Source organism: Pundamilia nyererei, unplaced genomic scaffold (assembly GCF_000239375.1).
Source record: "Pundamilia nyererei isolate P.nyererei 1_Seehausen unplaced genomic scaffold, PunNye1.0 scaffold00010, whole genome shotgun sequence".
NCBI classification, from domain to species: Eukaryota; Metazoa; Chordata; class Actinopteri; order Cichliformes; family Cichlidae; genus Pundamilia; species Pundamilia nyererei.
This window is the reverse complement of record NW_005187411.1, coordinates 10,014-27,180: the sequence shown is the minus strand read 5'-3', so window position 1 is coordinate 27,180 and position 17,167 is coordinate 10,014. Positions and strand designations below refer to the sequence as shown.

At 37.5% G+C, this 17,167-nt stretch overlaps 2 protein-coding genes across 7 annotated transcripts; one reads left to right on the top strand and one right to left on the bottom strand.

Annotated features, from left to right (window-relative positions):
• Positions 1-1,679: 1,679 nt before the first annotated feature.
• slc1a8b (solute carrier family 1 member 8b) lies at positions 1,680-9,734 on the top strand. Its single transcript, XM_013908474.1, has 8 exons — positions 1,680-1,838; positions 1,961-2,174; positions 3,097-3,196; positions 3,915-4,148; positions 4,301-4,495; positions 4,587-4,721; positions 4,816-4,945; positions 5,809-9,734. Exons 1-8 carry the CDS (start codon positions 1,800-1,802, stop codon positions 5,953-5,955), a joined length of 1,194 nt encoding a protein of 397 aa, XP_013763928.1. The 5' UTR covers positions 1,680-1,799; the 3' UTR covers positions 5,956-9,734.
• Positions 9,735-9,789: 55 nt separating this feature from the next.
• elavl1a (ELAV like RNA binding protein 1a) lies at positions 9,790-16,722 on the bottom strand. Of its 6 annotated transcripts, none has more exons than XM_013908403.1 (7): positions 16,594-16,722; positions 15,026-15,085; positions 13,334-13,526; positions 12,776-12,879; positions 12,029-12,191; positions 11,646-11,871; positions 9,790-11,490 (listed from the first exon to the last, which is right to left on the bottom strand). In XM_013908403.1, exons 2-7 carry the CDS (start codon positions 15,059-15,061, stop codon positions 11,166-11,168), a joined length of 1,047 nt encoding a protein of 348 aa, XP_013763857.1. In that variant the 5' UTR covers positions 15,062-15,085; positions 16,594-16,722; the 3' UTR covers positions 9,790-11,165. The 6 variants fall into 6 exon arrangements, with proteins under 6 accessions (XP_013763857.1, XP_013763859.1, XP_013763860.1 ...); XM_013908405.1 differs by having other exon boundaries at positions 12,038-12,191; XM_013908406.1 differs by having other exon boundaries at positions 12,044-12,191.
• Between the last annotated feature and the right edge of the window lie 445 nt (positions 16,723-17,167).

Sequence of the window (17,167 nt, the reverse complement as noted above, 5' to 3'; positions counted from 1 at the left end):
ATATATGTTTTAATAGAGCATTTCACAAGATCAGCTTTTAGAGCTCCCGGTGAAGTGATCTCTCTTATATCTGTTTCATATTCCTTAATTAATCTCAAACTAAAATAAATAAATACACAAATAAGTAGAAAACGACTTAATTTGGTATTATTTGGAAAATCATATTTCCCACAAGCAGTACTTTATTAATATGCAGAAAAACCCTCATTCAGGTTTGGTCACCTAATCACAAAATCTCCTCAGATAGGTTAGATTTCCAGAAAGACATGAGAGCTTTGCAGAAATCTGTATTCATCAAAACATTAATTTACATTTGATATTAAACTGTTTCTGGCAACAGTGGAGGGATTTTTAACACAGAATTTAAATGATAAGCTTTAACATCATCCTTTAAAATCCTTGTAGCATTGTTGCAATGTCACTACCCTTGCAGCAGTTTGACTAAGAATAGGGAAAGAGTTAATTGTGACTCTTTAAGCTGACACTTTCTCAGAAGATTCTACTGCAGAGTCACTTTGTTAGATTGAACCTGTACTCCTGTACAGGCTCAGGCTTATTGAAGGGCCATTCATGTCAAAGATCCACTTATTCTTAAATGAGATTAAACTGGAGAGCTGTGGTGAGGTGCGCATTTCAGTCGTCTTATGTGTTTGGTGCCAGTGTCACTGACGCAGGTTGAATAAAAACAGTCTGATGATGCTGGCTCTACCTGTTCAGCTTCCATCAACCTTAACATGTGAAACTCTCTGTGCTGTTATACTGTGTGAAAACGTAACCTGTGTTTTTCTCACTATTCTTATAAAAACTCATTAAATCTAGGAAACTATTCTACTTTAATGAGTTCGGCCACTGGAGACATTTACGGTATATGATGACATATGAGTACAAGTAGTGGGCCAAATAAATATCCGCTATGTAAAACTTATTATTGTAAGAATAAATGGAAGTATCAAAAGTTAACATACTCTAGAAGCAAGAGAATTGAGAAATGGCAGTACTGTTCAAGCCACTCGAGGTGCTTTTTATATTCTACTGGCTCATTTTAAAGTTGATCTATTTTACAAAATGATGCAAGATATGCAATTTCATTTTTAGTACTAGCAGTTAGATTCACCATCTACAAGAACTTCCTACTGTAAACAAAAGTGAGACTGTGTTTTATTTATAAGGTTTACAGTATAATTGCTGGTTAATCATTGATGTTATTATAACAAAGTCTAAATGTTCAATAACTGAACACCATGACACTTTTTAATTGATGATTTGAGCCTAATTATTTACATACCCATTGCATATTTTTACATTTTAAGCTTCTGAAGATTTCTACTGTGAAAAACTGTATTTGTGCATCCCAATAGTTATACTGAAAAAATACTAACAATTTGTTTTTAATATGTTTTTCACCCTCAAAACCATCACAAACAGTACATACTTTCTTCAAACATAAGATTAAAATATTTAAAAACTCAAAAAAGCTGTCTCACCACACACATTTAGTATCTAGCTTTTCATGCTATTTACCAGTAGATGCATAAATGAGGCCAGTTGTAAAAGAATTATAGAAAATCACCTGCGGCAAGCTTTTTTCTTTTACCCGAGCAATCCAAGCACTTCTCATCCGTGCTTATTTGGTGTCTAACACAACCCATTATTGTTTTTAAGGTCAACAATAAGTGCTGGCCATCATTTCAGAATTTGTCACACACAAGTAAATGATCTAGCTTCCATCAGTTGAACTGTATATCATCCTACACATGTGATCATATGGCTTCTTTCTTTGTATTGTACATTGCAGGAACATGATCCCATCAAACCTGATTGAAGCAACTTTTCAGCAGGTGAGTCGACAACATGGAGTTACTGATTGAGAACTGCGCAATATTATTCAAATTTCAAATATTCAAATTTCAAGATGCCCGTAGTAAAAGATCTATATGGTTGTTCTTTCATTTCGTGCCAGTACCGGACAGATTTGGTACCCATTGTACAGAACAATGACGCAAAAGTGTCTCAGGCCAACTATGTATATGTCATGCCCGATTACCACAACCCTCGCCTGGGTCATCCAGTCTTCCTGGAGATCACCCCTGCACCTGACATCAAGTATAAGATTGTCCCAAGTACAAGCAAAGGCATGAATGTATTGGGGATTGTCATCTTCTCAGCTACAATGGGTAAGACAATCACCATTCAACTTTAATGTTTTATATAACAATAACCATGGGATTTTAAAATAAGCCAGCCTATTCAAGATCATAAATAAGTTACATGCTGACCATGCAAATGCATAGATACATTATTGCATTGGTTATATTACAGGACATAACAACTTTTGCACTGGCAGGCTGTCTCATGCCATCTCTCCACATGTCTCCATTTCAAAAGTGATAAACTAATGACTTTTGATATCAGAAGCAATGTCTCTATTATCAGCATAATGTGCTTAAAGTTTCAAAAGTAAATGTGACGATGCATTGGCCGATGTCATATATGCAGAGAAAGTAAAATTACTTTACACAGTTCAGTTGCATAGTTCTCTCTATAAAGGAAAATAAGTTATGGGAAGTTTAATACAACAGTAAAAAAGAAATAAAAAAGGATGTGTTGAACAAGTAAATTATATCCACTAAGTGCATAATATTGGATCTGAACATCTGAAAGGGCACAAGAAGGTGTGGTTTTAAAAAAAATTCTTTATTTTGCAATGTGGCACAAGCAAAAGATTATGTAGACTAGTTTTAATTTGCAGCAATGCATTGTGGTATTTATGTTTTTTACAACTTTGTCTGAAAAGTACTGAAGTTCTGATCATAATATTGAATACCTGAAGTGGAATAAAAAGTACAGTATTTTCTAATTGAAATATTGTACTCTCACAGATTATGGAGACTCACTAAAAGGAGCTAAAAATTTGAGATTTATTAGCAATGTCAGCAAAGCAAGAGCTGCTCTGCCTTATAGCTTATTTATATGACTAACCAACTAACTACTATGCAGTTAGTTACATTTTGTAAAGTCTTTTTTTCTTTATCGGGATAAGAAGGTTGCACCACAACTATTAACAAACAACTGTGCGACTGTGTTATCTGTTCTCAGGTCTGCTGCTGGGGAAAATGGGGGAACGTGGCACACCACTCGTTAATGTGTGCCAGTGCATCAACGAGTGTGTCATGAAGATCATCAATGCTGCTATGTGGTAAGGCTGCACTCTCTCTGTCTCCCTGTCTCTTTTTCTGTCACACACACAGATACACGCTACTGTATCACGCACATGCATCCAATAAAAGACAGACTACACAAAGTTCACACAGCAGAGCCAGATTACATCCAAAAATAGATCTCATGGCGATTCGAGGAAAACTCAGTGGTGTATCTAAAGTGACCTCAAAGCTTCTCATTGGAAATGAGTTGACACTTGAAATACAGTTATATGAATGGAGCAAAGAGGACTCTTTCTATATAAAATTAGTGCTACAAACTCATAGGTCAATCCATCAGGCAACTCACTTGAATTGTGGGAAGCACCATGCATGTACGTCAGAAAAAAACTTGGAGCTTCAAAGACTGATTGTATCCATGTGTACAATATGTGATTTTGAACATGTAAAGTCACGTCTATGAGCTTCAGCCTGCTGCTATAACAGCTGGCACTCTTCTGATGCCTGGCAGCATACAACATGGGATTTACTCCCATTCAGACAGAAGAGCATTAGTGAGGTCAGCAAACTGATGCTGGATCACAGTTGATGTCTCAAATAATCCCAATGGAGTTGTTTGGGGTTAAGGTCAGGATGGAAATCCTTTGCTGTAGGGACACACACTCAGAAAGAAACAAAAAAACTTTCATATATTTTCAGGAGTCAACGTGGTAAGAAAATGAATGTAATTCATATTCTATCTTCTCTTCTTTGAAGGTATTTTCCCTTCGGCATTGTGTTCCTGGTGGCAGGAAAGATCCTGGACATGCACGACCCAGCCCATCTGGGGGAGAAGCTGGGCATGTACTTCATCACTGTCCTGTGTGGTCTCTTCGTGCATGGCCTCATCCTGCTGCCTCTCTTTTATTTCTTCTTTACCCGCAAAAATCCATTCACCTTCATCAGAGGGCTGCTGCAGGCTCTTGTCATTGCACTGGCTACATCTTCAAGGTAAGAGAAAACAGACATTTTTATGTGTTATATCCTACCAATGTAGATCTTTCTACATTTCTAACTAGGACATTTTACCAGTCCTTGGTTCAGATTGAAGTCTGCTGACTAACCTGACATCCTTTTATATCCTCTGATTTCTTTCTTTGCAGCTCAGCCACGCTGCCAATCACTATGAAGTGTCTCCTGGAGAACTGTGGAGTTGACCGGCAAATTGCTCGATTTGTGCTTCCAGTGGGAGCCACTATCAACATGGATGGAACAGCCCTGTATGAAGCAGTGGCAGCCATCTTCATAGCTCAAGTCAACGAGTATGACTTGGACTTTGGCCAGCTGGTCACTATCAGGTGAGAATAAATACTGAGAACAGATGCTCCCCTGAGAAGTTCCTTGTGTTGAAAATCTGTTTCCCTAACATCTTTTCCTCTGTCTCATCAGTATAACAGCAACCGCAGCCAGCATTGGAGCAGCTGGGATACCTCAAGCGGGTTTGGTTACAATGGTGATTGTCCTGACCTCTGTGGGTTTACCACCTGCTGACATCTCCTTGATTGTAGCCATTGACTGGGTGCTGTAAGTCCCACAAAAGTTATTATCTTTAAGTAAGTCTTACTATTTAGCTAAATTGGTCAATTTGTGATGAACTTTTCCCCTCTCATTTCATCAGTGATCGATTCAGGACAATGATCAATGTTCTGGGTGATGCCTTAGCTGCTGGGATTATGGCTCATATATGCAAGAAGGACTTTGATAAATCAGCAACCGCTGCTTCTGCTGCTGTAGCCAATAAAGAACGGGTAAGGACCGTTTCTGTTAGTATATATCAAAGTTCACATAAATGAAAGATTTCAAAAATTCTCCCAAAATCCAATCCTGTATATAGTTAATGAACTAGAAACAAGAGTCTGCAACCTCAGTTTGCAGGTATTTATCCTTAAATAATAACAACAACAATTTGTATAGCACTTTTAAAAACACAGAGTTACAAAGTGCAGTTTAAATAAAGCCACATATTGATGATACGTGTACATGTTTAAACATACATACAGACACATAATCAGCCATACTGACATACATTCATTCCAACATACACACATACATGCAAATAGTTGCAAACTATGGCCAAAAATGAAGGGGGAAAGATTAAGCTAACAAAAAAATCGAGTTTTCAGCAATCGTTTGAAAAAAATAACAGAGTCAGCTGATCTGATTGACTGAGAAATCTGGTTCAGTTTGGACGGAATAAACAATGATCACCTCTGGTTTTAAAATCAGAGCCTGGAACAGTTAGGAGACCCCGTTAGACAATCGGAGAGGCCGGCCACATGATAAGGTCTTAGAAGCTCTGGTATATAAGCAGTTCTGCTGAGGACAGAAGGCCCACCCACCTGCTGTTCATCCCTTTGTTTATGAGGGGCAGCCAATTAAGAGAAAGTGAGCTTTAAAGAGCTGGAGAAGCGGCTGGTGCTAAACCACCTGCCCTTCAGTAGAGAAACCTTGGTCCATAAGTACCTAGGTAAGGTACATGCTGTAATTATTTTGAACTACAAATCAAATATAATGTCAAACTTGGCAATGGGAAATGAAAACTCATCAGTCCTCCCCAACACCTCCTACCTTTGAACTAACTGTAGACCTACCGCTGTCATCTTCCCTACAGAGAGACACAGTAATCTCCTTTGGCAATCAGAGCGTGGCACTGTCTGATGCTCCGCTGATCACACATCGCTGCGATTATGTGTTTGAAGTGGATGGAGACAACGTGCTGGAGAAACCCGTGCCCTGCTACAACCTCTGTCAAGTCTGAGACACTTTTACACGATGCCTTCTACAGCACGTAGATGCACCTACAAAGGCACTAACGGAGGCTCTAAAAGTTCACTCAAAGCCTGTGCCATGCAGAAACCTGTACTACTTGATACAATGTACAAAACAGCATGTCTCTATTCAGCTTTGCATGTAGAGAGATGTGAGGAGATGCATTTTATTAAATCTTGAATGCCACATTGTCTGAATGCACTTGCAGACAGGAACATACGTCACGATGACATGCATTGGATGGAGATCAGTGTTTATCAGTTCCAGGGGGACAATTAAAATCCACAGTAGACCCGTCATAATGAAACATGACTGCAGTTTTAACTTAAGTCTAGGTTTTGAAATGCCTTAACGTTGCCTCATTTTTGACAATAATGCTGAGACCTTGAAAGACTTGAATGTTATAAGGAGCTAATAGACAAAGAGCAACAGAACAGGGGCTTTCTCTCTGTTAGACAAGGTGTTTATGCATAAATATTAAAGCAAAATTAAGAAATATACCAACATATCCCTAGCAAATGAAAATTATAGCATAATCTGTGTTTTTATACCACTGCTTTTAATTTTGTGTTCATTTCTAATAAAAACCTGCTACATACCAGTGCTGTGAAAGTTTTTATTTTAATAATTAACCTCAGAGACTATTAAGCTTAAGTATATGCAGTGCTCATGATACATGCTGGATTATACTTGGCAAGGTAAAAAGAAAGTATAGCGTCTGTCAGTTATAAGGTTTTTACATAATCTGGTCCTTCAGGAGATCTTAAAATTCTTTGAATACAACCTCTGATGAACAACAACATGGCATATTACAGTGTTATTAAACAAAAATTAAACCAAAATGCAGAAGCAGTGTGTGAAAAACTAAGTGCACCCAGTGATTCAACAGCTTGCATAACCACCTTAAGTAGTAATGACTTAAAAAAATTGTTATGTATGAATTTATGTGCTCAACTTTCCTTTCCCCCCCTTTTTCCTAAGACAAATAAATAATTCTGTACACTTAGCTTGAAATTTAGTTGGATTTTATAGAATATTTCATGCAAGAAAGTTGACAAGCACAAAATAATTGATCAAAGCTGTCATGATATTTAGGGCAAGATTTAGTAAGTTTCTAGAAAACCTCTGTTGTCTACAAAAAGGCCAATTGTTAGTTTTGTGACTGAAAGCTCCCTCTGGGGTAATTAGCATTGAATGATCCAACAGTGCACTGATTTATGTACAAAGATGCAGTCACTTGAAAAAATTACTGGTACAGGGCAGCAAAAATTAGTGGCTCAGGAGCACAACTTAGGTCTTAAAAATAAAAAAGTATAATCAAAGGCCAGGGATTATTCCCACACTCTAAACACATTAACAGTTGGATTTTGACAGACATCCTCACATTGATGGGCAGCAACAATTGCTTCTAAGATCATTGTAAGATCATTGCTGAGGTCTTTCCTCTTTGGCAACATGAATACCCCAAGACCAGCAATTTGCCAAAACTTTGTACAGAGCTGCTTACCGTCTTAGTTCCTGTGGAAGCAGTAAGGATGTGCTTTAAATTTTCCACAAACACCATTTCAGCATTTTGGTTTAATTTTTATTATTTAAATAACAAAAAGACAAAGACAATGCTTTACGTTTTGGTAATTCGAATTCAAAATGGACCATATCCATCCAAACCAAGGCCTGGGGAGTAAAAACGTAAAATAAAACCACCATTTCTGGCATTCTTCTAGCTGGTTGTTGTTCAGGATGAGCCCACGCACTGTCTTGTATGCTGGTCATCCTGTACCATATTTCACTGCCAAGAAAAGTTTTCACTTCTAGCTTTCAAACATCATCGCTCACAAGTGCGAGTTCTTCTGAAAAGGATGCGAGTCTCAAAACAGAAAAAGGGTCCTGCTTGAAATGACAATTTGCTACAACTTAGCTATTTATATCTGAATAAAAGAGTTTTTAAGCATTCCAAAGTTACTAAAAACAGAATAGCCAGACTGGTTTCAATTTTCTCTTTCCTTTCCAAGCCATTTTGAAGAAGCTGTTTTTTTTGTTTTTTTTTTTGTTTTAAATATGTATAGGTGTCTGAAATTGTATATTCATATTCTACTTTAGAAAACTCAATTTTTGGCTTTAATTTTAAAGTTGAAGGAAAACTGAGACAAAGAGCTGCAGAAAAAATAAGCTTCAGGATAGACTCTGCTCACTGTCCCCACCATCTGGTTGCAGAAGGTTCCAACTCCGATCTACATGTCAAGTCTACTATTAAATCACATCTCCAGATTTCCAAGAATGTGCAACAATACTGTCATATCACAGCAACACTAACTTCAGTAACATGTACATAAAAGTGCAAGTGCACATCTACTCATCTTTTTTCAAGATAATCACGTAGATCAAATCCACAACAAGCTTCTAAATACACATTTAATTTTCCTTTAATTTTTTTTTTTTTTAAAGCCACCATGTTTTTATTGAAATGTTAGAAGACATTTAACGGACTTCAGCTTAGTGTCAAAAGTGTTCAAAACCAAGAAAACAAAACAATCCATTAAAAACACTGCAATAAGTATCAAGTATGACCACAAACACTGTCAAATAAATAAATGCGCCTCCTCTGATGTAAAATACACTATTTCCTCTTATAAATTAAGGCGGAATGCAGTTTATTTTCACTGCCCCTTAAACGCACTTGCACCTTTCATGCAAACCAAACTAGACTGCCAACATAACTACACAGTAACGTCAATAGAAAATTTTATATATTTTTAAAAAAACCCAAAATGACAGTCGATGACTATAACAAATGTCTATTACCTGCACTGAGCAAGTCATGAAATATTGCACAAAGTTAAGGATCCTGACACAATAATAACAACATGGAGATACTAAATCAAGATGCACAATAAGACCAAAGTTTCAAGCTCACAATGTGAGCATTCCTTTATGATGGGCCAGACAATTTTAACTATATTCTCAAGTGTCAGCTGAATTATTGCTGGGGAGGGAGAAAAACAGTTTTAAAACAGAATCTGAAAAATTTTGAACAAGTTTTGTAGCCAAGTATATTCTTAGAAATACATCTCCAAGTGTTATGCTTTTTAACTCCTGCTGAGCTTGAATCAGAACAACTGCAGCACCGATGCTAACGGCATTTTTAAAGAAACATACACAAAGGTGGACATAGTTCTTTTCTAACTGGGTGAGTCTTTTACTAATAGGTGAACAAAGCCATGTGGTAAAAAGTAATCTCCATTAAAGATCAAAGCAGTGCGTTTGGTTTTAAAAGCCTAAATCTTTGACACTTCTAGTTAAAATATGGAAACTAGCTTGTGTACAATCACTAGTTTCATTAGATACCTACACTGACAAGTGGACAATTTAGTGTGAATACAAAACTAACAGCCAGATATTAAAAGCAGCTTCATACAGCCAGATGTCTATTGATGATACTGAAATCGGATTAACTACATGCAGCAAAACTATCAGCAGTGCCAACAGACTGATTCAGTTTGCTGCTCTTCTGCAGTTAAACTTGTGTCATGTTTCAAAAATCATTGTGGAAAACATCTAACAGATGCTTACTTGCCTTAAAATATCGGTTTTGTTTAAGTAGCATCAAATCCTCTCAACCTACATTGGTCCATAAGTTGTTAACATCTCAAAAGTGTAAAAGCTTCCAGTGAAGAAACTTTTGCTTGATAAGTGTTAGGAGCGCTCTAAATTTGCTACCGAGGGAAATAAAACAAAACTGAAAAACAATTCTAAAAGGGTAAATAAAAAAAAATCAAACAAACAAACCAAACAAAACTTGCAGCAAAACAAAATAAAATTTAATGGTTTATGTTCAAAGGGAAACAAGCAAAACAAAAGAAAGGAAGAAAATTAAATCTAAACTGAAATCCATAACAAAGGCCATTCGAGACAAGCACTCGTTAAAACAAGTTTGTAACTTAATACGATAACAAAACTGTATGAATCTACAAAGAAATATAATCAAAAGAAAATAAAAGAAAATTAACTCAAAAGGAAAAGGAAAAAAACAAAACAAAAATCAACAGATCAGCAAACAGCTAGTGGCATCGCTCTCAGTAAGAATCAGTATTATGTGTAAATAATTAGTACCTCATCAAAAGAACAAAAGAAAAAAATTAATAACTAGAGCTCAGCTGATACCTGTAAATCTCAGCTTAATCACAGAAGTTTTAAGTATCTGCAGATTATGGTGAACAAAAAAAAAAAAAACAACCAAACATTGGCCAACGAGAATCCAGTATCAGTTGGGCTCCAAAATATTTATCTTGAACATCTGCTTAGAAAAACTCTTGCGAGGTTATCAGTATCTCTCCCTGCCTTTGGTCCATTTTAATTTGTGACTCACTGACTGGGGTTCATTTGCAACTCGCATCAAACAACTTATAATTAAAGACACTTTACATATGGATGACAAAACAAACATTTCCCTTCTAGGGCTCACTGTTTCTTTTAAGAACTCTTAAACCTGCCTGGAAGGTATACAGAAGTAATAGATTACCATCAAAAAGACTGATATACAGAGCAACCTAAAGCTGGCTGGCTAAAAGTGCTATGGTCTTAGACTGACTTGTAGTAGTGAGTAGTTAAAAGGTCTACTGGATGTCCACTGTATGATCGTTTAAGGCATCTATTTCTACTTGTGATGAGGAACCAGGACAGAGCACTGCTCTTCCGCAGCAAAACTGTCTCATTAAAAGGGGGAGGGCAGTCTTTAACCCTATCTTTACACCAAATCATTCATTGAAAAGTTCACACTTGGGATCTTTTACAATGTTCTGATTTGTTTGTTTTTAGTGCACTGCTAAGAATCATTGGTTTGCCTCCTTTATGCAGTTCCTACAGCTTTACATGCAACACATATAGACAGGATTTTAGTTTTTGAGATAAGTTTCACAAAAAAAATGTTGGTGGTAATTTGGGATTTTAGCCTCTCCATCCACTCCAAATTAAAATTGAGTGTCCTTGAACCCCAAACAAACAACAATGGAGAAAAGAAAAGAAAACCCTAGACACTTTTGAGACAATTACAAAGGTGCAGAAGAGTGAACATGTCACTTAACTCTGAATATGATGAAACTGAAACTGGTGTGTCTAACATTGAAAACTTAAGCTTTCTGCAATAAAAGCCTGACATGGGTTACTTCCCGCTTTCTTCTACACCTGATTGTCCGGCTTATTCTACTTGTGGCCCTTGCTGGTCTTAAAGGACACTTGCAGTATCTTGTCTCCAAGCCGGTAGCCATTCAGGCTGGCGATGGCCATGGCGGCCTCCTCGTAGTTTGTCATGGTAACGAAGCCGAAGCCTTTGCACTTGTTGGTGTTGAAATCTCGGATCACCTTGACATTCGTCACGGCACCAAAGGGACCGAACATCTGCCACAGGATGCTCTCGTCTGCGTCCTGGCCTAGGTTGTAGATAAAGATGCACCAGCCAGAGGTGGAGTTTCCAGGGACACTGACGCCTCCCATGCTGCTCATGTGATCGACACCCATGGGAGAAAACCTGAAAGTGAGAGTATTTAGCATACTTGCTGTTACTAAGAATGATAACGTGACTGATTATTGTTTTTTTTTCTTAGATAATCAATGAAATATAAAAATGGTAACATTTCAAGCATCAGCACCATTCAGTTTATATGTATGTAGCTCTTCCCTCACCTAAACCGCTGTGCCTGGTGGTGTAAGGGTCCTCCAAAGCGTCGGGATTGGTTGTGGTAGAGCTGAGAGAGGAGCTGTGTGTTCTTCACCTGGTTTGGGTTGGCTGCAAATTTTACTGTGATTGGCTCCGAGGCTCCTGGTGGCTTTTGACCATTTAGGTTTTTGACAGCCTCCTCCGCTTCTGCACGCTTGTCAAAACGGATAAAAGCCACTCCACGGGATGAACCTAGGTTTGAGAGAGCAGCTGTAACCACCTACTCTGATACAAGCCGCAAGAACTGCATTTAGCTACTTAGCAGTAACTGATATCACTTTGTAAAAACAAACTGTTTATTTAATTTCAACAAAATTTTTGGAAAAAAAAAAGCAAGGAAGCCATTCACCTTGCGTACCTGTACCTTGATCAACAAGTACCCGGGAATTTATGATATGCCCGTAACGTGAGAACATGTCCTCCACGTCCTTCTGGGTCATGTTCTTGGGAAGTCCGCTGATGTACAGGTTAGCATCCTTTATTGTGTCCGAGCTGGGCCGTGCATATGACACCTGGCGACAGGAAGCAACAAACGCCTGATTAAAACTCTGATATGCATGCAGAAATTGAAAAAGAATTGCCAAAGTAAAACATCTAAACAGTAGTTTGATTGAACAGAGATTAATATAGCAGTGGTTTGGTCATATTTATACATCTTTTTATTCAGCTGAACACTGCTGTGTCTGTCCATCAGAAAGCAACATTTTGGATTAAAAAACTACAAAATAATCTGGTTGTTTTAAACATCAAGTTTTTGGTCTGAGTAAAAAATAATAAATATAAAAAATGGGTGAGGGGGGAGGATCAGAAGCAACAGAACATTACAGCGATAAAAAAAGAAATCAAATTGATCATTTTGAAAATTAAATACATTTAATACACTTACTGTGACAGAATGTGTCAAATAAAATAAGTTGAATTAAAGTCAAACACCAGAGACTTATAAGATAGGGCAGTAAGTGAGCGTTAAAAGCAGTATTTCTTTCCTCGGGCTGACATGTACTAGCTAGATAGCGGACAGCACAAGAGCCACAGCAAAGTTAAATGACATAACATCTTTGCTTTGAGAATTGTAGAACACCTTATTGCACGTTACCTTGATAGTTTTGGACTGTAGCCTTAGTCCATTCAGTGTACTGATAGCTCTTTCTGCATCACTAGGGTTAAGATAGTTAACAAATCCGTACCCTAAACTGTGGCCTAGAGAAAAAAAAAGGAAAACAATAAAATAAAACAAAAAAACGTTTTATAGTTCAAAAAAATCTGCAAACAAATAAATATTAAAAATAAAAACAAATCTCAAACATTGCATGCTAGAATAAACAATTAAACAGGGCTGGGCTGGTTGGAATCAATAAAACAAGGCTATGATAATCAAAAATGTTCAGGAAACTACTTCCCAGCGTGGGCAGGAAATAAATTTGGGAGATCTCTCAAATAAAAGTTACAGAATCACTGAGGGCAGAAAACAGGCCATTAATAAACAGCGTCCAAATAAATAAAATTATTATAAGACAAATCTCCACCTCGACATGGTCTGGCAATGCCACAGCATGTATTTTTGGCCAAGTCTAACAGGAATCCTTTTCTATTTAATCCAAGATCTTGTTTGGATCTGATCTGACATGATTTATTGCTTCAAAACTTTGCATACCTGCAACTTTGTCTCTTATTAGCTTGGCAGACTCCACCTCCCCAATGCTGCTGAAGAGGCTCCGCAGCTCATCCTGCGTCATGTTCTGAGGGAGGTAGTTCACGATCAGGTTGGTCTTGGCATCCTTCCCCTCATCCCCTCCCATGTGGTCTTCATAACCGTTCGACATGTCATACACCTCCTGCAAGTCAGCCAGGTGGGCCGAAAACACAAAACAAGGTAAGCACGTTGGGTAGAACAGAACTGCTGCTGAAACCGATTTAATTACTTACAGAAGACTGTCATTTGAAAGTTTACCCCAGGCCGTTAACTGTAAGTACGTGACCTGTAGTAACCTTTAGATTTTGAACTATTTATTAAACAAAATGATGCAGTAAAAATTAGTAATAATAGTGGGCATACTGGACAGTTTTGATAGTTACTAGAATTAAAGAAAAAAAAAATGGTTTGCACCAAATGAACAAAAAGCTCCTGTACAAGATCCAGATGCCTCCTTTTCAACTATACGGTTAATAAGAAAAGGAGGTCACGCCAAGTAAAATCTGATTATTGTAGTCAACATGGTAATCTTAGTTATCCATCACTTATCCATCTACCGGACTTAAAACATGTGTCTTTTTCAGAAGATTTATTTGAAGTTTAATTATCCATCATTCAAAGTCCACGACTCTTATAACGTGGCAATTTTTGACCATAAAGCCTGTCACCTAAAGAGAAATAGTGGTCCCTGTTTGCCTTAAGCAAACTTGTCTCAGGTGATCTGCATGGCAGCCACAGGCCGAGTGACAGCACACAGCAGACCAGGTTCCCACAAGAGAGTATGAAAAGAAATGTGATTTTTCTTGTTTGTTTCTGTACTCATCGGAAGCCGAAACTGTAATAGAAAGCAAATGCCAAATATCTACCAAACAACTTTTCAACTTTCCTGTGTGTGATTCACTTTATATCCCAGTCTGTCAAGTACAGTAGAGACACCAATTGTTAGGTGCAAAAGAGACTGAATTCACACTTTAGTTCCCTTAACTTCATTAATCCTGGGACTTTCTGGTCAAAAAGGCCAAGACCATTCATACTGCTTGTAAGTGTCTAGAAAGGATAGTAAATACTGGAATACAATTAAGTCATAATCCCAAATACATTAGACAAAGATGTGAATGGATGTAAACTTTACCTATGTCAAAGCAGTGATTTACACTAAGCTAACATGAATATGCACATTTTAAAAACATAACAAAGCTGGTACCTAACGTTAATCCTCATGATTATGTCTAACACGAATTATCTGCAATGTGGTTTTATGACACATTTGATAGGACTAACATTATTTTAGATGACTAGAAAATGTCTTAAAATTATTTTTTTAAAATACCAATTCAATTGTTGTTTTCACAGCCCGCACTACAGAATACACTAGTTGAAGACTGAAATGGGATTGGGCCAAGAGTCAATATTTCAGCTACATAATATTGTTTGTGTGTCTGGCTGATAACTTTTGATTATTTGCTTGAATTGCAGTGTGCCTTTTGGATTTTTATTATCTTTTACAAACTTGTTACGCTGTTACTATATAACGGCCAACTTGCTTTAAGTTGTAATTGATGCCATTAATATGTTGTACACTGACCATACTGCCAAACAATATGGTCAGATACTACAGTACTCACTGAAATGAAAGCTGGCATTTGTACTCACTTTCATATACTTAATGTGTCCTCGACGAACTGCCATGAAGACACTTCACTGCTCCTGAAGCTACGCAGAGAAAAAAACAAATATCAAACAACGTCAGGGCAACTCAACAAGCAAACCTACAATCTGATCAAGATGACATTAAGATGCAGCACATCTTATAATACAGAACCTTGTATTGGACATTAAAGCTCTACAAATTCCTTGAAAAATCATGCTACCAGATTGTCTATAATGCTTTAAAGTAGGCAGCTCTCCCAGCTTAAATGCTCTCCTGTTTACTTTGTTTCTCACATGGGGCGCCTATGAATGAAGTCACAAACTGGACTGGTATGCACATTGTGTAAAGAGCTCATAAAAAGTGCAATTAATTTTACATTAAATGCATCTCTCTCTCATATCTATCTATCTATATGATAGATATAGTTTAGCAGTAAAGTTAAACATTGGGTCTCACAAAATGGGCATACATGGAGGTCACCAGCCAATCCCACTCTTATCTCCTGTGAAACACATCTTTTATAGGAAACGGATAGATAACTTTTGGATCAAATTTTATTTTCCTAACATAACCTCCAAATAAAACCAAACTATTGTGAGAACAGAAATGGTTTGTTGACTCTGCAAAGACAGGGGTAAGGGAATACAAAAAAAAACTATTCACCACATAACAACTTAAACAAAGAGTCCAGACAAGCAGAACTGCCGTGCAAGATAAATCGTTTTAGAGCAGTTGCTGAATATTAACAGTTAAAGCATGGAAAGTTTCAATTAAAGACGCTCTTACATCTTTTCAATGAACACAAGTAATCCTGATGAAAAACTGGGCTAGCGCACTAGTATTTTTTTTCTCCATATCATCCAGTCGGATATGGAGCGGAGCTGATGTAGCAGCAGCGTTAGATCAGAATTTGAATGTGCAATATTTGAATGAACAGCTTCCAAGAACAAGGGAACTGCGAGCTACTGTGCTCACTATTTAACGCGGCTAAAATAAAATAAAAAGCACTATTGAGAAATCTTAGATTATTTTCTACAGTGACTCCGCTTTAATACTGTACTTTTGTTTTAAACACACGGGTGAACAACACATCGACTCGTGAGCTCAAAATCTAAATCGGAAACGTGCACGGGCCCGGCTAGCAAAATTTTATAGCATTAGCAAACTAGTGAGCTGCATACTCCACGCTTTTCTGTGCTTACAATGATTACGATGACAAATGTGTACATCGGGATTAGCAAACAGAAGGTAAATTTCTTATTCTAACTTAAATGTTATAAGGGTCCGTAATAGGTCGCAATGTGAAAAGTAAAGTGACACCGACGCCGGATAGCTAACACAAAGCACCGCTGCCCCATTTTTGAGAGCGTCACATGAATGCTTTTCTGTCCCTGTGCCGAAACCCCAGCGGCCTGCTAACAGGCCACAGAGGCTAACGCTAGCCAACAGCTATACAGGCCGCGAAAGCGGCATGGCAGTCATTTGCCTTTGACAAACCTTTGCACGTCGAAATATCGAAGCAAAGGCTCGACGACTCCGTGGAAGCATTTGTTACCATGAAAGCTCTTACCAGCTTTTAAGTGGTGCTTTTTGCTGTTTCTGCTCCCTTCGCCTATTTCTTTTCTTCTTGGCAACGTCCACTTCCCTCCAAGTCGGCCTCACGTAACGAAGGAACCCAGAACGAAGCTAAGTGACGGAAACAGCCACGCCCCCTCACGGATCTGAAAGACGAGCTGTTAAATCGGCACGCCTCTGCAGGAGACGACGGTGGGATCCGCATCCAGTATGGCTAGTTCGATCAAAGCTAAAAATATTTCCTCTGTAGATATGATTCATTTGAATAAACTCCGGACCCCATGAAAGGCATGCTGCAACACATAAAAACACAAATACTCTAGAGATGAAGAGATTTCCGAGGAGTATGAGAAAAAAGGAATATTATATTACTATTTTGAAAATAAACTAAAATAATTTAGATTTTTTTCCTATACTATTTGAGATTTAATCTCAAAATAATATTTCACGATTTATCTCGAAATTTCGACTTAATTCTAAATTCAGCAATAATAATAACAACAACAACATCAATAATAATAATAAACATCAATCCTTCCAATTTTGTAATTATATTTATCTATGTTTTT

Bases quoted from the DNA above. Each gene is read 5' to 3' on its own strand.
- slc1a8b (XM_013908474.1), top strand. From the start codon at position 1,800: ATGATCCCATCAAACCTGATTGAAGCAACTTTTCAGCAG. The intron at 3,197-3,914 runs GTAAGGCTGCAC...TCTTCTTTGAAG, and splicing joins ATCATCAATGCTGCTATGTG to GTATTTTCCCTTCGGCATTG. The intron at 4,722-4,815 runs GTAAGTCCCACA...TCATTTCATCAG, and splicing joins GTAGCCATTGACTGGGTGCT to TGATCGATTCAGGACAATGA.
- elavl1a (XM_013908403.1), bottom strand. From the start codon at position 15,061: ATGGCAGTTCGTCGAGGACACATTAAGTATATGAAA. The intron at 12,880-13,333 runs GTATGCAAAGTT...TTTTTTCTCTAG, and splicing joins AATAAGAGACAAAGTTGCAG to GCCACAGTTTAGGGTACGGA. The intron at 11,872-12,028 runs GTGAATGGCTTC...TCTCAAACCTAG, and splicing joins TCAAGGTACAGGTACGCAAG to GTTCATCCCGTGGAGTGGCT.